This window comes from Pungitius pungitius, chromosome 13 (assembly GCF_949316345.1).
Source record: "Pungitius pungitius chromosome 13, fPunPun2.1, whole genome shotgun sequence".
NCBI classification, from domain to species: Eukaryota; Metazoa; Chordata; class Actinopteri; order Perciformes; family Gasterosteidae; genus Pungitius; species Pungitius pungitius.
In genome coordinates, this window is record NC_084912.1 from 12,251,835 (window position 1) to 12,276,511 (window position 24,677).

A 24,677-nucleotide genomic window follows, 5' to 3' on the forward strand; every position below is an offset into this window, starting at 1 on the left:
AAGAAAGTGTTAACATTTAAATATGTTGACATACCACAGCAGACGGTTATGATTGAGACGCCAGCTGGTGTTAAGAGGGAAAGCCTAAACTCAGTTTACCATAATGAAGCTCTGGTGCCACGCTGCTTCACTCGGCTTCTTAACACTTTCAAACCTGAGACGTACACGCATGGATCTTCGGCACAAACACACATCTCCCTGGTCAGCACAACAAAGTGGCACCGGGCTTGTTTGCACAGCTTGAGAGAGATCCCGCTAAACAAAGCCGACTTGCATAAGTCCAACAACACCGGGCAACAGAGAATCTTCATATTAGGGTGCCAAGTTGTTTGAGGGTGGGTAAACATAATTTGGCCCTCTCCCTCGCTCTTGGACACAGTGTTTGTTCATAGCTTGGCTTCTTCGGGAGAAATAGTTTGCTCCCAGGCGGTTTGAGTCAAATTAATTTTAAAAACACTTCAATCAAAATGCTAGCTTTTGTTATGGCTGAGCGAGCAGCGTGGCGTCTGTTCACCGATGGCATCCTGCTGATCTGTGCCCTGAATGACAGCGTCACACAACCACATCTCGGATTCACGTTTGGAATCTAGGGGTTTGCTGACTTTTCACAAAGAGACAGAGGATTTCACTCATTGCTTTGAATCACATCAATCTTCTGCCTGCTGACAGCCGCAACTTTGCCACCCAACTCTGACTGTTGGGTTCTGACCACTTCAGGTCTGTTTCAACATAGATTGAAACAGACCCCCCCCCCCCCCCCCCCCCACACACACACTCCACCCAGAGTCACATCCAGCTTCTTACAGTGCAGTTTTTGGGATTAATCATTCCAAATTATATATATATATATATATATATATATATCAGTAATATGTTTCCCCCGGACATGAAATCCACTCATTGGCTTCTATATATTTTCAAATCCCCAAAGTGTGTGTTCTCTGTATTGAAGCTAGAATCTGCCTCAGGCAAACTTTGGAATCCTGCTTGTTCACAGGCACCTCAAAAGGATCAAGAGAGGTCCCAATTTATTATTGCAACAAAGAAATGGCGTTTGTTCAAAAGGGGTGTATTATTCCTGCTGCTGTCACTCAGCCCTGTTTGGAGGTTTGTCTGCATCTTGTCTTGCAACAAGTCACAAGTGTGCCTTCAATAGTCAATGTGAATTAATACTTAATTTTTCCCATCCCTGAGGTGCTGGTTGTGAAAGGGGCTATTCAGACACTACGCTAAAATTACCTTTTACTAGTAGAGATATTTTGCCTTCCCGTTCTTTCCCAACTCTTAATTTCCTTTTTTTATTTCCCTTTCAAAAACATTCAAATGCTAAATGAATGAAGCATCATGGAGGACAAAATCATCAATGAAAACAGCGGCTGACCTTCTACTTCGCCTTCCATCCTGCCCAGCCGGCGCTGACATGTCTCTTCATTAATTCCAGCAGCACAAGCAGCATTAATTGGCCCACAGTTAATTGAGTTGTCTTCTTCTAAATGGAAATCACTGTGTAGCTGTTTTCAGGACTTTACTCTGTTAACGCCTGTCACTGCGTAATGTCAAACACATTCACAGAAATAATTATCACACGTTTCCATGTGTGGGGGAAATCAAATATACAGGGATTTTGTGTTAGACAATGCATCTCAAAGGCCACATAGCTAAAAAGGATGTGGTGTGAACAGTGAGCTAATCCAGTAGTTTAATACATCTGAACGGCACGATGAAGTCAAATATAACAGAGTGGAACATTTGTGACGCTTTTAACGTTGCGTTATTTGTTCCGTGCCAATGACTCACTAATCATACGTTATGCTGGTTTCCTTTCCGGCCCTATAATTGTTGTGTTGTTGTTGAGAAGTTTTTGTAGAGTTCTCTAAATCCATTTTCACGCATAAGTGGACGTGATATTGAATACAATTTTATCAAAAACAATATAACCAAATAGGCACTATTGCGGTGGTGCTTTGTTGGATGGATCAGGATTGTAAAAGGAAAACTTGCTACACAATTTCCCTACAGCAAAAAAAAACACACTTCTAAATGTGATGACTCCATTCCTGCAGTAACATATTTGATGATTCTGGCATTTCGATGTTCTCACAAAACACACAGACACATTAATATTGCTCATTTGTGTTGGGGACATTTTCAGTAGTCCTCTTTGTGTAAGAAAGTAACACCTTGAGTAGAGCGCAGATTTCAGCCTTATTAATCCTTCAGTATTGATGCACAAAAGTTTGATATGCCCTCCTAAATACGTTTATCTGCTCTGTAACTACGGCTGATGCTTTGCATCAAATGGTGAGCTAAAGTTATTTTACTAGACAAAATGTAGGAAAGATGCTTTGCCTTTTCCGACTGCAACATTTCAATTAGCAATTGATGAGTCATTTAGAAAGTTCATTGGGATGACAATTAGTGAGATTAACCACGGCCTAAAAAATTCATGAATTAAGGTGAAGTAATTGCTTTTTGCACTAAATACAGAAAATTATGCTCTAATAGTTAAGCTATATTCTGCCAGGCATAACCTGTGATGATGATATTTTGGTGTAGACTGGATTGTGGATGCAGTGATGTAAAAGACTGACTAATTAAATGCCTAAACGCTAAGCAATAATTGCTAGTGCCAACAAAAACGGTTTAATTGTACCTACACAAATATTAGGTACAGTGTACTGTCACTGACGTGTTGCATGCAAAAGAAATTGACCGTCAAAAAACTGTCTACATAAACAGACACTGAATTGTAATGTTTTTTTAATTAAGTGCATCCTTTTATGAAGGAGCCCATTTTTTTACCCTCTCAACCCTGAGCTACACATGTCCATTATAGAGCTAAACAATAAAGTCAACAACAGATACAAAGAAGGAAGGTTTTAGAGTGGAAGAACAACCGGTTTACTGGATCAGTGATAATAGCCTTCATCCAGACGTTTAATCCTAAAAGAAGGTCTTTATTAATTACACACATTATTCTGCCCTCCTCTGTTGTGCAAGAAAACAAAAACCATTAAAAACCGTGAAATCAGAAAAATGGGAGTGCTGAATAAGACACTTCATTTTGTGCTTTGATTTATAGTCAGTTGAGATTTTATAAATGTTAAAATCTAAAGGAACGTTCACAGAGTAATTTCTGTCTTTTTACCTGCAGATATGCCTACGTCCACATCATGGTCATTGTTTCCCTTAAATTAGCAAGAACAAGATATACATATACAGGCCAACAATCCATGGACATCTGTGCTTCAGCCTTGTGAACACATATCCTAATTAAAAAGGAAAAGTTGGGTTTTATTTTTCTCTCAGAAATGTCCAAAGGTCAGATTATGGAGCTACCTTTTTCCATCTATTCCAACACACAAGACACCCAGGACTTTAAAAAAAGCGCACCTATGTGTGATGCGTCTCCCGGGGGACAGTCACGGCTGGAGGAGGGCCACGCGGTGCCTGATTATCCAGGCGACTTGGGAAATGAAATCTATTGAGAGTACACAACATCCTCCTCAGACTCTCCTTCCTGTCAGAACTTCATCCGATCCCTCTTCCTTCTTTCCTTCCTTTTCTTTTCTCTCACCTGGCAGCCTTTTAAAGTAAGACTATAAATATACAGCGTCTCTGCGCCTTGTCTTCACATTTTGTCTAAGTGGCACAACCCATGACAAACAGTAGAATGTCTCCTTTACGCTACCTTTTCCTCTTCCACATTCACCCGCAGCAAGTGGTGTTCTTACTAATTAATCAACGCCTGCAAATAGCAGGAGGATGAATAATCCCTCCTTTGGTGCTCATATCAAAGAGGACTGTATGGAAGCTGCTCAGAAGGTGACTATTCACAGCAGCCCGAGTTTTAGCCACTTGAGATATAATTAACTTCACTTTCACACTGATAACAATTGTGCAGTAACCCAGATTGGGCTTTTAGTGGATGGAGCTCATGACAGTTTTACCGCAACAAGACAATAATGTCTTATTCATCAGTTAAAACATTGAACCTTTTATCCATTTCATGCCATCCAGTCCCTCTTTACACACATCCATATTTTGCCAAACCCTAAGTCTGTTTGTTTCGTACAAGTAAGTTGTAAATATACTGTATGTAAAGGTATAAATGATTTGCTGTTGTGCTGGTGGCTTCTCGCTTATAAAATAAATCTCAACCCTGGAAAGGTACATTGAATTAAGCAGGATAAGTATATTTGAAAATAAATAATACTTTAGTTCTGTGATGAGGAAGTTTAAAAAAAATAAAAAGTGTCTAAGAGACTCAGAAGTCTTTGCCTTATAAGGAACCTTAATCTCCTGTGTTTGTGCATGGGGAGGTTGGGGGGGGGGGGGGCTATTAAAGATATTAAACTGTCTCCAAAGCCAACTGGAGCATCAAAAGGCCAACCAAATTGCAGCCCCTTTACTTGAACGGGTTTCAGCAAAGTCACTTATTCGTCCATTTCATCATGTTAATTGCAGAGGCCATCATCCCATTACGGCTGCACAGCTGAGCGAGGTTAAACAAATGTAGTTTGTTTGAGGTCACACAACCTCCGAGATAGCTGCCCTCCCCCCGGTACATCACAACAAATCATCAGGTTGTCTATAACTACTCTCTATAAGCAGCACTCTGAACCCTGCTGCAAGCTCCTCGCTCGCTGCCTCCTCTGGTTCTGCTCTCAACAAGAATTCATTCATTCCCATGCTGAACTGGGTTATGGAAATAAAATCTAATCCCAACTTCTTGGATCAACCTAAAATCGCTTTGTTCTTCTGATGCGTTTGTTGAGCAGTAAGATGCGTCTGGAATCCGACTGCATATTCTCAGTATGCAAGGCCTTGTTTCCCTAATAATGGTCTTAAGAGATCAACTGAAGGAGTAAAATTCTACCTTCTGACAGTCTGCAATAAACATTGTTCATTTTGTCATTAATGAGCTAAAATTGGTTCCATTTTTGGAAATCTGATGGAGTTCATTAGCTTCATCGTTTGTAAGCTGTAGGATCCTTCAAAAATAAGAACTCCATCATGTCCATTAGACCACATAGAGCTCACTGTTTGTCATGGCCAGCAGGACCCGGTCTCGTTTCGATTACCGTTTCGCTGAACCACGCTCCTCGTCTATAATGAGTCCACATTCCTTAAGCCCCACAGTAACCGCACAATCACTTGTGTCAACAGAAGGGAAATCCATTTCTTCCGGATGTCCAGTCGGGGCTTCATTACCATTCACACGAGGGCAAAGACTCTGCAGCCGCTGGGGAGCTGCTGCTGAAGTTCAGTGTATTTGCATTATAGCTGTACAATACAGTCAATTAAAACATTACACTGACACACTGCATCATATCAGTCCACTTGCACTCATCCTAATCTTTACCAGCAATGCAGAACTTTACAAGACACGATGAGATCACAAATACTTTATTTCATCATGTATGTATACATACATGATGAAATACAGGATTCTATATGTAGATAGATATACAACAGCACGTTTTCCTGTTCATTATCCTCTATCGTTTCCATTGGTATAATTTATATTAGTGAGGATTTAGCCGTTCTTTAAGGTCAGGGTGTTAAGAGCTTTTTGTCATTGTCGTTGCAATTTTTGCAATATTGCAAGATTTCAAAAGTTATGTTTGGATTCATAGCTCATTTGTTTTAATCTAGGGAAGGCTGCTGCTGATATGAACCAGCTCAGTCATAGAAGATGGAAACGGTCTCTCTGATCGTAGCGTGAGGAGATTTTTTAGGATAATGGAAGTGTATTCTGGTTCTGCTCCGCTTGTGCCGCTATCAAACATCATTTGGGTGATAGAAATGTAGTCTATAGACTTCTCCTGCACAATGGGCTTCACATTTTAAATGATCGCCGATGCCTGTCTGACATCATATTATATCAAGCCGACACCATGACCAAGTAATTCTTACTCCAAGGTCCTGTTAAAAATTGCCACAGGGTTTATCTTTCATGACGCTTAAAAAAAATCATTCCCTTTTCTAGAAAAGGACTTCAGTAAATGCACCAGACACTAGTATGTATCTGTACGTATCTGAAGCCGTCTGAGTCAAACACGTGCAGTCTATGTTAATGGTTATAACTCCTCTATAGCAACATCTCTTATGATCTTAAATGTTATGATGTATTGACGATTGAATAATAGAATCCAATTATCAGCTTTAATTATAGAATTTACAAAATCCTGACTTCTTTTTTCTACTTACCAAACCAACCTGCATGTGCCACCGTGTAGAGAACAGGGTGTTTTCACATCGGTTCCACAACATCAAGAGCTGCCTGTTCAAATGCTCTCTTCCATGAACTACAACGTGAACATTAATGCGATCCTTAACTTTGTACTTTCAGGTAGAAATTATACAAACTCAGATAAAAAGATAAGTGGCTCATTCGAAATTAGGCGAATGTTAAAAACACTTTTACAAGGAAAACACAAAAGATGAATACTTTGAAGAAACACCCGAAACTCTTTGATTAAATCTAAGAATAACGGGTTGCTGGTAACCAAATATTTTGCTCAATTAGGATTTATGAGCCAAATGAAATCCTGGATCTGAGAGAATAAATACTAACATGGTCAACCACATCAATGGGAGCTTTCTTAGCATCATGATTGTTGACACACACGCTGCTGAAATGTTAAGTACATGCTTGGGTTCTTAAGGCTAACTCGCAAAAAGATTTGTTTAAAGAGTGAAATATTTTTAGTTGAGGGGTAAAATGGAATATTCGCTTCGTGTTTACTGCCTTCAGTAATTGCTTAGTTAGAGGCAAACCTTCCCTTTAGAAGGACTTATGAATAATTGTCTGAGTTTATTATAAGTTAAAATAGGACATCTGGCACATTTCCAGTTCCTTTAAAATGTATTCAAAATAGCCAGTTGAAAGCAACTTTTATGAAAACGGCCCCTGGTTCCTCAGCTTTTAGAGAAAAGTTGGACATGCTCACAAATATTGAATGAACTGCCCTGGGTTACAGGAATTGCATTCTCATTTAAAGCTACTCGGCAAACATCACTGTATTTCATTTGAGTTCCTCAGAGTCTCTCTTATACGGAGCATTTTTCTGTTTAGCTAACAGGGAAACGGTGTTCTTCACACAATCTCTCCATTAAATGCTGATGTTCTTGGTAGAATTTTGACAGAGACTTGGTCACAGAGACGCTGCATCTACATATCATGGATAGCATGAACACACACACACACACACACAGAAAAAAATGAGGACGGTTTAGCATCAAATTATCCGTTTTTAAGCCTACATTCCTCAAAAAAAACGCCCTCGTTAAAATGTGGGCTTTACATTCCTTCACTTCGTAGTGACATTATATTGCTCATTACCTGCACCATTACCATCACCTAGCCATTATACATGTGAAGCCATTACAGGGAAAACGTAGCTCATGGGTATTTCTGCTAAGGTGCACACATTCCTGGATCCTCACGGTGTATCTCGCTTGCACGCGTTCGTTTTAACAAAAAGACGACGGGCATTCACGGGAGCAGACATGAACTAAAGCCAAAAGGGAAGGAGCCAAGGACAACGTGGGGAGAGCAGAAGCGGGCCGAGCGAGCTGGTGTTCCAGGAGGGGTATTGTGAGACCAGTGAAGGGCCCGCAGAGTGTGCAGAGAACACTGCCGGGGGGGTTGTGCAGAGAAACAGTCAGCAGTAGATTTCTGAAACCCGCTCACTTCACCAGGGCTTCACTCCGCCAGTCGAGAGCTACTAAAGGATAAAAGAACTCATTCCATCTTCTGTGAAAATCTGTGCACCTTCCATCTCCACATCTCCACCACATTGCTACACCCTCACTTATTCAATGCTCATAGTGTAACATCCGAAACCCTGAACGAAGCTCCAAGATCTGCATCTGTTCTATTTCTGTTTCAAATGTACAAAAACAGCACAATATTGGAAAGTTAGGAGGAGTTAGAGAAGCAGATGACTAAAATCTGTAAGATCTCTTGGAATTTTGCGCTGTCACCTCAAACACTTCTAGAGAAACATCTGTGAAGGGGAAGCAGGGAAGGGGGATTCATGCATCTGAAATGCAGCACCAGTCCAGCGATCACGCTTCTCAAACTCACGGCGCTATCCGGACCCTCAGCTATTCTGAGGTGGAGCCCCAGTGCCCCCTGTTGGTCATCAGAATCACAGGCTTAAAAAACATTTCAGTCATCTGCCTTAGAGGGCCGTACTTTTCCAACCCATGTCTACACAGAACCATATCTATCTACAGAATCATACTGTAGGAATATAGGTGTGTAACCACTATCTCCAAATGACCCTTCACAATGCACGGTGTCGTTTATTTAAGGCCATTCTGAACACTATACCATATTTACACAATATGTTCCTCATTACATGACAAAGCTTATTTGTATTTGTAACTATTAACCGTTTTACAATGTCCTATACATAGTTACAACTTCTGCCAAACTAGAAAGAGAAAAAGAAGGTGTTGAGAGACAACATCCCTGTGTTTCGGTCTATACTCACAGGCCTGATGGACGAGATCTGGTGTGTTTTTAAATGTTTTTTTCAGGCCGGGGAGACTGAGTGGAACAGAGAAGGGGCTCAGAAAAAAAAAAAAACATGGACGCAAACAGACTTTTCAACCTTGACTAAGATTACTTAAGTTCACCATCCACAAGGGGAGACAAAGTGAGGACCGGACTCTCTCTCCCCCTCTCCCTCTCCCTCTCTCATGAGCGGTGGCAACTGTCTCTAAAGGCATTGCATTTGGGAGGGGGGGGAGAAGGTGGTGTGGGTTGGGTCGCTGACGAGGCCTCATTCTCACTCAACAACACCCAATACGGTCATAGACCATTAGCAGTTCAAGAAGAGGGAGACAGCCGGTTCCCTTGATTACTTTCCATTAGCCCCGGCTCCTGAAAAGTGATTTCTACCAGGCCACGTTGGCACCTCGTAGGCCAAGAGGATTAGTTAAAGAACTCCGGCGTCGACCAAACACAGGAGCAGCAAGGCCGTCCACAAGCCGGGCACCCGGAGAGGAAGCTGGTTTGTCACCGCCACATTGACACCCGGCTGGGAGGGAAAGCCCTGGCCTTGCGCTGTGTCTCTTTCAGAGCGGATACCATTAACTGGAGCGTTTAGTGCAGGACCCAATGCAGCCCACTCACCGGAGTCATTTCACTGTTCACCAGAGCAGCAAGTTCCATTGATTTTGATTCTTGGTGTGACAGTGCAACAATCACAAGTTTGCTCAAAAAGTTACCGTCCCCCCTGAAATGGTTTGTAATGTACTGCCTGTGTCTGTACAGACTTCTAAATGCCACTGGCACCACTGGCAGTGGGACAACACAGCAAGTGAGGGACCCTGAATTGCATCCAAGTTGCTGGGAGCTTAGCCTCATCGGGTCATGGCTCAGGGTGGCACTCTGCAGAGAGGTAGATAGCCCCGTGGAGCCGGGCTCGCCGGGGGATGCGAGCGTTGTGAAGCGCACGTGCGGCCCGACAGTAAGTCTAATGAAGAATCTTTGCTGGTAAGATCCCGAAACGGCAGGAAGCAAAACCAAAAGCACCAGGCGTTATCAATCACCAAAGGAAGAGGAAAGGTAAAAAAAAAAAGAATGGAAAAAAAGAACAACTTAAGTCAGGGGGAGTGACAATAAAAAAAAGACTGTCTCTAGACCGAGAGCAGTGAGAGAATATAAATGCCAAATCTACTTTTCTTTGTAGACAGCCTTATACTTTGCAGACTGAAATATAACGAGAGCACTCAGGAGTCACTCCCTAATAAATAAGGCAGGGCTCTCCATTAAGGCTGGTCTAAGAGAATCATATTATATATTATATATAATATTCTTTGGATATTACACACCATTATCCAGGTCTGTTGTCGTGGTGCCACAACTGCTGGGATTTCCAATGAATGGGAAGAATGAACCTCAACCTCACTGTGAAAAGAAAAGTAACCCCTTAGAGACGCAGAGTGCTCTTCCTTCAGAGCTCTGCAGCTCTTATGCAGCTCAGTTTTTCGTTTGTTTTTTTGCCATGTAGATGCTTTTATTACACACAAATACTATTCAGTCCAATTTTCCATTTTCCATTATTTTTACAATTATATGTTTTACCTCAAAATACCCAACATGTGATGGCAGATTTCTTTTGATTTTTGTTTTCTTTAACTCTCATCGTGGAATAACACGCAGGCAATGGCCACTCATGGAATTTTAGGAATTTTATGACGACATTAACCAGAGCACCTCGAAATGTTACCCTTCTCTGAATGACAGAATTCTGTTCAGTACAACAGGTCAGCTGGTAGCCTTCTGTACTGTACATTATGCACCAATGAAAGGTAAACCACGCAGCCTGTGGGCCAAGCAGCCCTACAGGCAAACAATGTTTGAATGGACTGCAAATCAAAAAGAAAATGTATAAAAGTCCACTGGATTATGGTAGCATGTCCTCCGAGGGTCACTGCTCTCATCAAACCTGAGATGACTGCAGTATGAGCAGCTCAATACAACTGAATACCAATTGCCTTCCTCAACCTCATCTCAACCCCTTCAGGTTCTTTATAGCGCTCATAACAAAATTCCCTACGCACACTAAATTGGCTCCTTTAAAACAATGATCTAATACAGAAAGATGAGGGAGGTTTACTGCGCGTAATGGATTAGAAGTCAACCACTGTGCATAATTACTGCAGTCATCACGATAAAGAAAAGTCCTTCCCACCGGAATTAATTAAATAATTTTTCACCTCATTCTGATTGGAGAGGGGTGTTGACACATGAACTACATGCACAAGTGAACAAAAAAGGAAGACATGATCCTTTATTTGCCCTGAAAAAGCAAATGTAATGGCATAATGGCAATTTAAAACACTTGTTCTGTCTATTCTTTTCATCAACTGTTGTCTGATAGCAATCCAAAGATCCCTGTCACCTTGCTGGATCCTGCCCCCCCCCTCCCCCGTAGTTTACCGATTGTCAGCACAGCCCCTCCGGTCCTGCTCTGCAGTCTCTCGCCCAAGTGACACTTTGAGTACCTTCTGTTCAACCTCCCGCCAAACAGAATCAAGGAGGAATTAAAATCTCAAATGAGCCTAATAATTAAACTTTAATGGTGGACATAAAGCAACTTGACACCCCATAAAAGCCACAGGCAGACAGTATAACAGTAGCACCAAGTGGCCCGGGTCCCTTTAAATTAGACATTTTTTCTTTTGCAGACAACATATTGCTGCAGTCATGACAAAACCATGTAGCACAAATATTGTGCCTTTGGCTTATGAAAAGGTTATGGGACAAAATGAAACAGGTCAGCTAAAACCAAAATAGAAGCACTGAAGCTTTGTTTTACTTCACAAACAGCTGACATTTTGAAGTCATTGTTGAGCTTCCGTCACTGCATTTAGAAAACTACGAATGCAGTCTTAACTATAAGAAATCACAATTATTTCGTCTTACCCATCAGTATTGTACACTTGTGCTGAACTGCTTCGTTTAACCGAAAGAACACTACAGTCTTAAGTGTGCAAGCAGGCTGGCCAGAACAAAATCATACTGTTTGGGCATCAGTTCATGTCCCCTACAGGGCACTATAAGAAGTCCTGATATGTAAAAAGTTGACTTATTCCTTCTTTCATGTTTCCATATAGTTTACACAGCAGCCTTCACATTGATCCGCAATTTGCATAATTAGCATCAGCGCACTTGTTTGACTCGGGAGAAAAGTCATTCAGAGGCACCGTTTATTAAGCCTTTGGCGAATACTTTCTCAGTGTTTAAAGAATCCCACACTTCATAGACAGCAGTACAATGGTGCCAACCTAAATGAAAAACAGCATTAGAAAATGGAAGCACTGCAGGCTGCAGATTGGAAACAGTGAACAGATGAAAGGCAAGAAGTGGAAGAAACTTTCCAAAGATCTTATCAAGATCCGCAACGTTTGTTCACATGCTGCTCACGACTTTGTTACGCACTCAAATTTGGGCAAGAGCCACAGCAGTCAGAGCATGTTGAGCTCATCCAACAATGCATTGTTAATAATGCCATACGATGCAGTCAAAGTCCAGAAATAAACATGGTTTGGAAGACATTCACAACATACAGTGCCCTACAGAATTATTGGCACCCTTTAGCAAAAATGAGCAAGAGGAGGAAAAAAAGGTTTTTATTATTTTTTTTAATCCTCAAGATCTTTCATCCAAAATCACAGAATTCGAACCTTTAACTGAAATAACATCATTGCAATAGACTTTATATTTTGAGACCATCCATCCGTGCAGAATCTCTCCAGATCCTTCAGATTGCAAGGTTGACGCTTGTGGAAGCTCTAGTTTGGTCTAATCTGACCGTTATAACCCGGTCCCATTGAAAGTCTAGCAAACTGTGGGCGCTTTAGTTTGCTGTTGATGGACAGCGGAGGCTTTTTCCTGGCAACCCTTCCAAACAGCTTGTGGGGATGTAGGTGGCGTCTGATGGTAGTTTTGGAGACTTTCTGACAACAAGACTAAACTCTTCTCCAGCGGAGATCCTTGGAGATCCCTTTGCCAGTCGAACCACCCTCCGCTCGGTGCGTGGGGTCAAACGTACACACACGTCCTCTTCCAGGCGGATTCTTAACATCTCCTGTTGCTTTAAACTTCTTTAGTTATTGCTCCGATAGAGGAATTGGGTATTTTCAACTCGTTGCACATCTTCACTGTGTTTTCAGGGCTTTCTCATTGTGATAGAAATGTGGCCGTCATCTCATATTTATATCCCACGTCATCGTGGAACACTTAACAATTCATAATCAAACACGTCATCTTATAAATGCAAAAGATTACTGAAATTATTCTTGAGTTAGATTTTAATCATGAAATTTTAAAGGTGTGTTTTTGAGAAACATCTTCATTAAGTCTCAACCTTCCTATTTTTCTTAATTTCTTAATTTCCCTTCAATTAACAGGCAGAAGTTTGTAAATATTTTGAGTGAAAGACCAGGAGGACAAAAGACATTTTTTGGCTCATTTTTACTAAAGGGTGCCAATAGTTCTGGAGGGCATTGTACTACTGTTGTTGAGCAGGATTGTCATGGTGGGCAGTAAAGCCCACCACTGCACTGCGTGCTCTTATCAGACCAACCACCTGTACAAAGGCAACTGGTACTGCAGTATGAATAGAACAACAGTGGGCCAGTGGAAATTATAAAAGGCTTTAGCAATTCCTTCAACCTTTCAGGCCTTCTGACAGCGCGCTAAACAGAATGAATTACCTCCCGGCCAACGTGCAGCTCAATCAGAGCCTGGACGTCTGGCAGCATTAACTGCTGAAGTAAACTTCCTGGCTTGACTACAAACGAATTCAACAGTTTAAAACAAAAAAAAGGGCAATGTTCCACCCTGCATCTAATTTATATTCTCATACGCCCGATTTTTCTAGTCACTGAATAAAAGCCCTACCTGCCTTGTTCTCCGTCTCAACCATAGAGCTCTGATTTCGCTAAATAGCATAAAGGATTTAAATTCAAACATGTAGCAGTCATACAAATAAAACAGTAAAAACAAGCGCCTTTAGTGCTACATTTGCAAAAGGTCAAAACGGTGATAAAGCACAACAACTGCACATGACATTCAGGTGACTGCGTTTGTGGACTAAATTGGGCATTTGTTTTCCATAAGGCTGACGATAATTCAGAATGTCACCTTTTCCACACCAGGATGGGCATTTACATAATATATTAAAATCATTAGCCTTATCCCACAGATCAGTTTGTTCATCACATCTAATAATCTTATAGATTACAAGATTAAAAGATGCGTAAACGAAATAGTCATTTCACAGGAGATGCAAACTGCTTGGTAGGCTGTAATGAGTGTGCAAATATCCCATATATTTAATATACCGCTGTCATACAGCTGTGGGCTGGGACAGTTAAATCCATAGCTGCAGAAGGGTTATGAGCATCAGCTACAGAAGCAACAGGTAAAGCAAACTTTTAGCCCCTCTGACTATGTGTGTAGGTTGTGTGCAGACTGCAGAATGTTACATAACGGGGGCACAAATCTCTGAAAAAGAAATATCTGTTATGCCGCTTTGATTTGAAATCCTCTCGCATCCCTCTAGATGTGTGACCGCTGATCATGACAGCGCGTCATTTGTAACAAAGGAGATCATTATTACAACAAAATCCTAAGGAATCTAGTCATTAACCTTGTGTTTCCCGGACACATCTAGGAGGTCACATCGAGGAGAGCAGATGTTCAACTCAACATTCACCACAATCACACTCTTCCCTTGTGCAATGGCTTAAGAACCAGCACTTTTGGAGTCTTAACAGTAGAGGGCAGCAAAGGGAAAGTAATAGCTTATAAGCTGCAAACAGCTCCCAAAGGTCAAAGGGCACATTCTTACCGGCATTGACAATGGCATCCAGCTCCAGGACCGTAATATCTCCTTTGTAGAGAGATACTTTGTCTCTCAGTCCTCCGCCTGGCACCTCACTCCCTTCCTCTTTGTCATTGGCTGTAATAAACAAAAAAAGACAAGTTCAACTTCTCACACTCACTCAAAATATTGAATAAAATAAATATTATGGAAGTATTGATTTCTTTATAAGAGACAGATTCATTCATTGTTCTTAAATGTACTAAAGAAGAATTATTCAGATAAAATGTCAATTTGTTCATTATTACAGTTTCTCTGCCTAAAGATTAATTTAATACAAATCCTATCCATACTGTAATATCAATTTTTAGTTTAGAATAAATCTGTTTGTGTTCATTCCCTTTTCAAAGATATAAACTTGTTAAACTGTGAGATTCAGTGTGCGGTATCTTCTGTGAATAACGAGGCTAGTTTGGCCCGTTGTGTGAATCAGCAGTGGTTTCATACTGGTTCAGAAAAACACAAGTTAATAAAAAGTTATTGCACCGCGTTTCATTTTATTCCGGTGAGAATACGACAACGGATGAGTGAAAATCACCTAGGTTACGCTTTTTTAAGTTGTCGTCTTGTAAACGTCTTATTTAAGATGGATGTGTGGGGTTTTTGTGATTATTTTAATTGAAAGCAATATGGAACCTCCGATATTGCTATCACTCGATCAAGTTTACATTGTAGGGGACTTCACCAAACATCATTGTATTCAGTGACAGATCAGACCACCACCTCGAACTACTGTGTGGGCTTCATTCAACCTTAGTTCTTCTTCTCACACGACCTCTGCACCATACAATTCAGAGCTAATTATGACTTTAATGTTAACTTTATTAATGCTGTACTGAATTGCTATACTTTACTGAAATATATATATATATATATATATGATTTACTTAAACTTACTATTTTAAGAGTACTTTCAACTCTGACATATTTGCAAAACATTTTGGTGAGAAGAGAGCCTAAAAGAGGTAAAGTGCACCATCAGGGTTTAAACAACCTTGTAACTGGATAATACTTAAATGCTATATTTCAAATGTTTATTAGTCTTATGATCTGGTCTCACTTCCTTTTTGATGTTTTTAGGTATAAACCACAAATAAAAAAATATTGTCACTATGAGAAACCATTGTTAATGATGTTAGAGATTTTCCATCTGGTTCGTCAAGCAATGAAACATCATAATCTGAGTTTATATATTTACCAAAAAAAGGATAAATAATATGACACGTCATACTAAAAACCACTTAATCATCTGTGAAAAGTGCCATTATGTGTGTATGCGTTTCGTTGCAGAATGTCTCGAGTTGGGTGTTTTTGGAAAGTCTCTCTTACGTCCGTTTTCCTCTCGCAAGGTTGGGATCTTGTCCAAAGATATAAAATCTTGACGGCGATACTCCTTTCGTCTTTCCTCCCGATCTAGACGGAGCAGTCTCTCTGTGGAGGGAAGACACCACGCATTAAACATGAATGCAGCGGGTCCCACTGAAGCACGAACAAGACAGAAAGGCAAATGGACTTGCTACTGGCACAGAACAAACATTATTTTCCATTGAGACACAATCTTACATAAATCTTTAGATATATTCTTTCATTAATGTCCTCAGAAACTGTCTTCTATTGTCCGCCCACAGTAGACAGTTGATGGTCTTGCACCGGTTGAGGTTGGGCTGTGATCAAACTCATCTTCCACTACTCACCTGGTACAACCATTGCCACCATCATCAGTATTGACCCCCTGCTACAGCTTCACACCTCGATGGCTCTCTAAACTGACACTATGAAAAATGGGGATCTTAAATAAAGTGATCATTAATATTGTAACCCCTTTTGGATTGCATGGTCATCGTGCAGGATCAGCAATGAAAGCCCCTCGTTGTGGCTGGTAGAGTCTTCATCAAGCACATTTTAGTAGTGTAGCTGCTGGCCATCCAAGATGTTTGAACACAAGTGTGCAGTCTACCCCACACAATACAACACACATTCACAGCCACGCGTCGTAGAGACCCAACACAACGCAGGTATCAGACACCTCACCACCAGTTCATTTCAGGCATTAGTCCTTCATTAATGGGGGTGATAATTAGTGAAAACTGGCTGTTGTGTGGATCGGCTAAAAGGAAATTGTGCGCGCTACTTAGTCCCCATGGCTCTCATGGGAGAACCACCGCACCATGCGACCCTGTGGCCTAAGCTCCATTGCTCTCTGAAATGTTTGACCACAGACCGTATGTCTGCAGATACCGTCATTCACAGTAAGCCCTAAAAATATTCTTATTTATTTACTTAAACTAGCATTTGAGATCATACATTCACGTTTACGTTATGCATTTACTGAGTTAATAGATAAAATGAAAAGTAGAATAATTTTCGTAGACTTGTGTACAATCTGACTCAGTTTTGCAACTAGTGGAGGGGCATCCTGTCAGTTTGGTTAAGAAACTTCTGCATCGGCTTTCCTTGGCAGGATTAGAGATTGTCAAAAACTTTATCGAATGGGACAAAATGAATTTTTTCCAATTACAGCGGTGTTTACCCGGTTATGATATGGCCAAAATGGCTGCAGTGTACATGACCGATCATTCGCTTTAGAACGTAAATGAGAAAAAAAAAATGAGTCTGTGATGAATCCCTCTCTGAGGAAACTAACTTAATTTACAGTTTGTTTAGTGTTAACAATTTTTAATAACGCTCTTCCCACAGCAACACAACAGTCTATGAAAAATAAACTGTGGATGACTTTTTATACATCCATGACAAAATAATGCTTTGAATGAGCCATCTTTAAAATCCATAAATGGTTTGCTCACTAAAACTGAATGGGCAAAACCTGGTGAGAGAAGTACAGGCAGTAAAAATGATTTGAAATTAAGATTGCTACGCTGCTGTGTGCCAGTGCTGTGTATAAATACACAGCCAACATTAGAAACAGCTGCTGGTTAACTTTAGTATCACTATCACTCTGGAGTCCTCACAGCTTATGCCGTCATGTTCACATCTACAAATGAAAAAGAGCCTCAACTTGATGTCGTTTCTCCAGGAAACCCTGGGCTGTTCTGCAAGACAAGCTTTTTTCAAATTACCGGCTTATTCCGCTAAATAAAATAAACAACTGCACGCAGTGTGGACTACGATCAATAAAAACATGTCTGTATAGAGCCGTTTCAAGCTGAAACTATTTACGATAGTACACAAAAACATCCTTACAGTTTCCTGTATTTGTTCCTTACAACCGAATGTTGTCTAAGCTTTGATGCTTATTGCTTAATTAATAATCCCTTGTCTCAAATGAAAGTCTAAAATGTTATGATGCCGACCATATTTTTGTAAGAAAATAGAAGGATTCTGAAGTCCTGCTTTGCCAACACCCTGCAGAAGATCAGGCTACAAATAAAAGGCATTTCCCTAGTGGTGGATATCCATTCTCTCCCCTGTGTTGCTGTGGTACGTTTGCGCTCCCTCTTGCCCACTCCTGTCATTCCCAAGGCCGCTTTTATTCGACATGGATGAATAAAGAAAGCAGTTCGGAGAATGAACACAGCAAAGCTCTCTGGACCACGCTAAAGAGCTTTGGCACTCAACTTACTAGTTGAAGAATCCCAAAGCTTGGTTTGGATGCCAAGGGAACAGGATGGACCCTAAATGTGCTTTGCCAATATTGATAATATGAGTAACAAGTGTGTGTTACTGGATTTGATGCTTAAAGAGCCATATGATCTTCATCAAAGAATCAATCAAACCAAGCCAAATGCAAGGAGATTGCCTGCTTGTCGATCAAATTAATATTCCTGTTTAATGTTTTCATATTTGTCGTGTGTGGAAAGTTTCTGCACTCCTTAAAATGAGGAGGATTCGCAAAAGTCCCACAGTAGAGCCCTGGGTCAAAACAATATTTAGAAAAAATATCACATTAAATTTCTTCAGTTTCAGAATTTCTTCCACGCTTTGACATACCTTGATCTCCTCTTGACACAAACTGGAATTGTCTGGCCAAGATTAACTATTCCCATTGCAACTATTGTAAAGCTTTTCTAATATAACGTTACTCAAAAAAAGTTGTGGGTCAACAGTCTCCAGCGAGCTGCAGCACTTCATCAGAAACCATTCATTTACTTTCCTACAATATCAGTAATCCATGCTAAACTATTCCCATGGCACGTATTAACAGGGGTCTCATTCAGAGTGAATGCAGCAGGTCTGTTTGCAGCTCGACGTGAAACGTGGGCTCCATTCCATTCGGTGGTCACTTGCTGAAGGAACCTTGTACTGTGAATGCACACGCGGAATGAAGCCGGAACTAGTTATTGGGATTGACTACACCTGTGCGGTGCCAGCTGTGACACGTGACAACGTCTACCGAGCATTAGCATTAATAACTTTTGCATTGAGCTAAGGGTTAGCACGTCTTCCTCCCCCTGTGAGCACAACAGGTGTAGCCTCCCATGTCGCTATAGATCTGAAGGCACTGTCATACCGGGCATCATTCGTAACTTTAACCCGTCTGGAAGCGAATAAACTCGGGAAGACATGTCGAATGGCCACGTTTCAAACTATTGCATACTCGGTTCCTTTGTTACGTTACGGGGGGAGGTCTGCGGCTCGGCTGAAGAGATGTTACTCGGGGAGCTCCTGTCGGTGTCACACAGGTGGAAGGCAGGAGGTTGTTAGTTAGTGGTGCTCTAGAAGAAAATCTGCGAGAGGCTTAAGACGTAAGGTGGTGAGCATGCGAGGGGCTGCGGGTGAAATAACGTTACGTCTGTTGTGAATGTCACACATGCGTAACGGAAGATTGACAGAGGCGCAACATCACTGTAACATCTGTGCAGGCACCGCGTGGGATTACCGAATAGTCCACATAGCAAATTGCGTACTCCCACGGCATCCCGGGGAAGACTGCGAGTCAGTCCATTTTTAGGAATGCTTGAATTCATGCTGTCTGCCATTGAGATGATGATGATGATGATGATAGCTTCATTCTTCCCTAAACAAGCCTTACCTTTCTCAGTCTTCCAGTCCTTTTTCTTTTTGCTCATGCTGCCGGAATCGCTTGACTTCGAATGGTTGTTTTTTGACTGTAGCAAACCCAGACTCACAGTGAATAGTGCTCCGGGGGGAAAAACTGAAACGTAAAGTGAAACAGCCTCTGGACGGTTGTCTCACCTGTGAAGCTGTCAAATTTCTATGGACCTCAGTCGGCTCAACCTACAGTGATTGCGCCGTAAATTATGTGTACAAATACCGGCTCTGTGATTGGTCGTCGAAATCCCGGAAACGGTTGTGCAATTGGTCCCGCTGCCGAGTCAATCAGAAAAGGACCACGCACTGCGGAGGCAAGGTAGGTTGTTTCCGGTGGTTCATCCGACTATCGTGTGAAGTGTTTGGCTGGTAACGCCGGGCCACTCGGATGCAATGAGTGGAGTCCGCTATGAGCTATGAGTCATTGCAAGTACATTTAGCGAGGGATCGGTCGTGTGAATGATCTGTATGTGTAAATAAATAAATATATCATTTATGTATCACTTTCTAATCATAGGTTTATGTTATACTACAAGGATTTTTTGCAGTATGTTTAGTTAACATGTCATCCCAATTCAGACAAAACTACATGTACAATATAGTATTAGACTATATATGTTTTGTAGACCAATGCTTTAAAAACATTTTCATAACCTGAATCACATTCATCTCACTATTTCTATATTTTTCTACTAGTTTTGTTGTTAAACATTAGAAACTCTAATTGAACAATGGGATTGGTAATATATGTCCATACTGTAATAGCTTTGTAACAGTTTGGCCAACAGTGTCTGAGTCATCTATTACCATCTTACTTAAATAACGATCTATCAAAACCCTAAGAATGACAACCATGAATGGTAACCGCCTGTTGTTTGTAGCAGAGGACAGTATCTCACATGATAAGACCAGTAAGTCCGGCTGCCATAAATGAGAGGCTGGTTCCAGAGACCACCGTCTGTCATCTGTTGTGTGTTCGCTCTGCTCTGGTCCAGACCCATCTGCTCCTGAGACTGCTGACATTATCTGAGAATGGAAAATATCTATCATCCAAGCAGGACTCTGATCTGGCAGTACTCAGTTGATGTTTTTTTTGAGTAAGGGTTATTTCAGTGAAATACATCCAGTTTTCATGTCAGCAGTTTTTGGATTTCATAGATAAATGTATAACACAAATAGTAGATTAACAGTATAGGTGGAAGCCATGTTCTTTTTTCCATTTGGGTTCACAATACCCTAAACTAATACGAGCAAGTGCAAAGGATTCACATCTTCCAATTCTGTCACCAGATGTTTAATGATACAGTCATTAAGCTGCTGCCCTTTTTAGATAATTACGTCAAAGTAATCAGCTGTCACATCCGGCCCACAAACTCATAATTTCATTTGTAATATGCTATTTACTTTCCATTCTTAATTCATCTAATATGGATTTAATATAAAGTACTCAGTGTCTGTTTGATGTAAGACCACATTGTGACATTTATAGAAGTTCCCTAGCCACAGCTTTTGGGAGTAGAAGATAAAAGTGCTTATACCTTTTTATTCAAATGTAAAGATGGGATTTGAATGAAGGGCCCATGGTTTTCCATCTGTACCAGTCTAATTACTGCGAGCGTCATATGGAGGCGAGGAACAGGAATGCAGTTCACTTCCCTGCCTGGGGGGGGGCTGTTATTTGGTGTCCCTGTTTTGCTCTTGTGTGTTGCAGGTGATTGGATGTCAGGGGCCTGAAGGCGCCTGTGGAGGCCGGCGATTTGCTCTCTCGTTCTCCCCATCTCCCGCACTCGCACTTTTTTGGCTCGCAATCTAATTTTCAATCAACCAAGTAATGGGAGGCGGGCTGAACCATTAGTAGCGGTAACCAGGCGGAACAACGCTGCATACCGAGAGCAAAAAACAATCAATAATAAAAAAATACAACGAGCATCTCATCTGTCAGAAGCGAGGGAACCGTCATAACTATTGCAAACATTCTTGGTCATTACTTTACTTGAATGACTTGCACAGATTGGAATCAGCCAGGGTTGCTTTTGAATGAAATGAAATGCGTCCCTTAGTAAGCAATGCTAATTAGCACTACTAAGTTTTTAGCTCCCGTAGACACCCAACTTTTTTTTTTTTTTTTTCAATGGCAGGCGAGCTACCGGACCTGCATTGGCGATCGACCTATTGTGCAGACAATAGGTTGAACAGTTGGGGTGAGAAGCCCCTTTTGTTAACTTGTTATCTCCTGTGTTACGGTTAGAAAGTTGTACTTTCCTTTGATTTGTTGGGGGGGAATAGGTGACTAAGATTGTTTTGGGCCAGTCTCACAATTGTTGACGCTTATTGTACCCGGGGAAAAAAATAAACTCCATTGTATTCCTGCAGCACTCGTGCTTATTTGGGAGTGGGTGGGCAACTGGACCGCCACGGATAAGTTGTGCTCGGGTTTCCCTACACCAGTGTGTACATGTACATTTCAACTAGATTGCCATCAAAAACTGCAAAGGAGGGCCTGCACTGGTCAGGCTGCTGAGAAAAAGCCAGGACCTCACTCACAGTGTTGGGAAAAGTTCACTTTCTACATGAACTAGTTCAAAGTTCAGTTCACAAATTTTAAAATGAACTAGTTCAGTTCATAGTTCAAACTTCAAAATATTTGAACTAAGTTCACACGAGTTCATGAACTATCGTTCAATGAACGCGTTCAGGCACAACACCGACCTCACTGACACCATCACAGGCACCTTGTGGAACCTCTCATCCCACAACTCGGTGAAGATCCGTCCCTGCTGTACCACAGACTCTCTCCCTCCTGCCCTCCCTCCCCTCTCCTCCTCTCCCTCTCTCTCTCCATCCCCACACGGATGGGATTAGAAGATGAAGGTTGGCATCCAGAGAAAGTGGGCCGCCGCGCGTCTTGAAAAGGGTCTTCCCATGATGGCGGAGCGACTGGCTCAGGGCAATGACCATGTGGTTCGAGCGATGTCCCGAGCCTTGAGGAGCCTCTCCATCGACAGACGTAGCTCCCAACTGCTCAGTTTGCATGCAGTGCCTCAACTCTAGAGTCAGTCTGGGCGCATCAGAAGCGATGGTCGTGTGTGTACTGAGCACGCTCACTGAGGTGCTAGGCAACAGTGTGGAGGCAGCGAAGGCCGTCCGAGCCTCTCAGAGCATTGAGCAAGGATGGATCAGCAAGGATGGCAAAGCGCAAAGTGCGGGGCGTCGGCCAGGTGCTGCAGCTCGTCTGAGTCCACAAAGAGCTGCGGCAGCCTCTTGAAGGACGACTGGAAGAAGACTGACTTCATTGTCATTCTCGGAACCGCCAACAGCAGAGGGGCAAAAAAGAGAGATGATTCCACTAAATGACCTCTGGCCTGAGGCTTACTGGACCAAAGGGAGAGGAGACCCACTAGATGAAACCACTGACACTTTACCGCAAGGTGTGTACATGGAGGCAGGAAGGGCTCCTTGCCGCTGTTGGACTCAGTTGCTTTAGGTAGTGTGGAAAACCTCCGACAAATAATTCCCGGGAATGAGATCAATCCCTACGATTGGCAGCTCATCTGACACCAGACACCAGGGCGGAGAAGAGTGCAAAAGCATGAAGGGGATCACGTAAAATACTCAATTTAATTCCTCACGTTGCATGAAGGGGAAGCTAACCACTAGAGGTCAATCTTGTACAACATTATAAGCAGCAGTGCACAAAGGGGTCCCGTTAACAAACTGAGGCCAGAAATACGGGAGTCAGAATTGCCAAACATGAAACATTGTGATTTTAAATCAGAATGGGAGGATTGCTGTTATTACGCAATCTGGTTCTGACCCCTGACCTTTGGTTTTTTGATGTTTCAATCAAGTGACATATATTTCTATTAGAGAGACTGGTTTTGTACAGGGCAGAATCATAACCCCCATGAAGATATAGTTGTGTAAAACTGTGTAGGCAATTGTTATCACCATGGTTACAGCACAAAGAGACAAAATCAATGGCTGCACCTACAATTCACTGCCAAGAACGTTGCATCTTCTGATCTCTTGTTGGCTTGTATCCCACTTATAATTGCAGCAAAGTAATTACTGCAAGCAACATCATTATCTACAGAGAGATGCTCCAAATCTACCCCATAACTTAAAATGAGCCCAGGGGCTAAAGAAATCATAATTATGGCAATTATTGTTTATACATGTTCTTATGTCAATGCCCTTACGTCCTTTGATGGGGTTTTTTTGCGACTGTCTGGTCTGGGTTGTACCATTGAGTCTATCCTCAGTCAGTGCCTTTAGTGATAAAGCACATGATTTGTTTAACACAGTCATGGCTTAAGCCTATTGCTGCAGACTAAATACATCTACTTTGTTTGGGGCTCCATGTGTTCAATTGGCACTCTAGGCTTTCAGCAGAGGCCTTAAAGGATTGACTGTTTTTCATATGTTGTCAATGGCAGTGAACGAGCTGCACTAGAGCTTTAAACATCAGATAAGGATTGACAGTGTGAATCCATAAAGAGCATTATAAAGCCTGTGGGGTCTGCAAAGGTGACATCTTGGGGAGGAAACCGTTCCTCAACTAATTGAACACACACACAATGGAAACTATTTTTAATGTATAATCATTAGGAATGGAAGTAGTTTTGCTGCTCTCCTGCACTTCCAGGGAACCTTTCCTGTGGGTGCCAACTTTGAGGCAATGCCAACTAGGGACATGAAAACGCCACCTTTTTGTTGGCTTGTTTGGGTCCTTTTCAACAATCTCAGTTAAACAGTTGTCTGCTCCTTTCATCCATTATGTCCTGCCTTTATGTTATGCTCATCTGGTCCGCAGATGTGAGAAGCGGCTCGCTATTCCGACACAAAGACCTTTGAGAAGTACCTCGGCAGAGACCGGCTCATTGGTGCGCAGTCTACCGCGAGCTGAAGCCCACCTCGTCACATCCACGCCGCTTGTTTATGTGTTGAGTATGTACTCTGGCACTCAAGGAAAATAGTTGACATCAATGACTAAATATTATTTTCACATTCAATTCTTTCTATTGTCCTATTACTCATGATAGCTCCTTAAATGTGGAAAACCACGTATGAACCTTCTAAAACTCCTCCTGGGTGCAGCTACAGGTTGTGTAGGCTACTGCTCTACATCTTAGAATTAGAGGGGTTTTGTTGTAGATCACAATTGCCTCTAATCCAGCAGCATGAGCAATGTGTCCTGCGATGTATTGCGATGCATCAATATAGCGGTTTACTGAGTGGTCCTTGGTTTAATCT

The 24,677-nt window shown here is 41.7% G+C and overlaps 1 protein-coding gene across 3 annotated transcripts in view; it reads right to left on the minus strand.

The window, feature by feature from the left end:
* Positions 1 to 19,675, minus strand: part of macrod2 (mono-ADP ribosylhydrolase 2) — a 343,095-nt gene extending 323,420 nt beyond the window's left edge. For 2 of the 3 annotated variants that reach the window (XM_037466487.2, XM_062566512.1), the window contains exons 1-3: positions 19,405 to 19,623; positions 15,744 to 15,845; positions 14,382 to 14,492 (exon numbers count right to left, since the gene is read on the minus strand). In XM_037466487.2, coding sequence (XP_037322384.2) covers positions 14,382 to 14,492; positions 15,744 to 15,845; positions 19,405 to 19,441 — 250 coding nt within the window. In that variant the 5' untranslated portion in view covers positions 19,442 to 19,623. Of the gene's footprint in view, positions 1 to 14,381; positions 14,493 to 15,743; positions 15,846 to 19,404 lie in introns of all 3 variants that reach the window. The other variant, XM_037466486.2, reaches the window with a different exon arrangement.
* Positions 19,676 to 24,677: the final 5,002 nt, after the last annotated feature.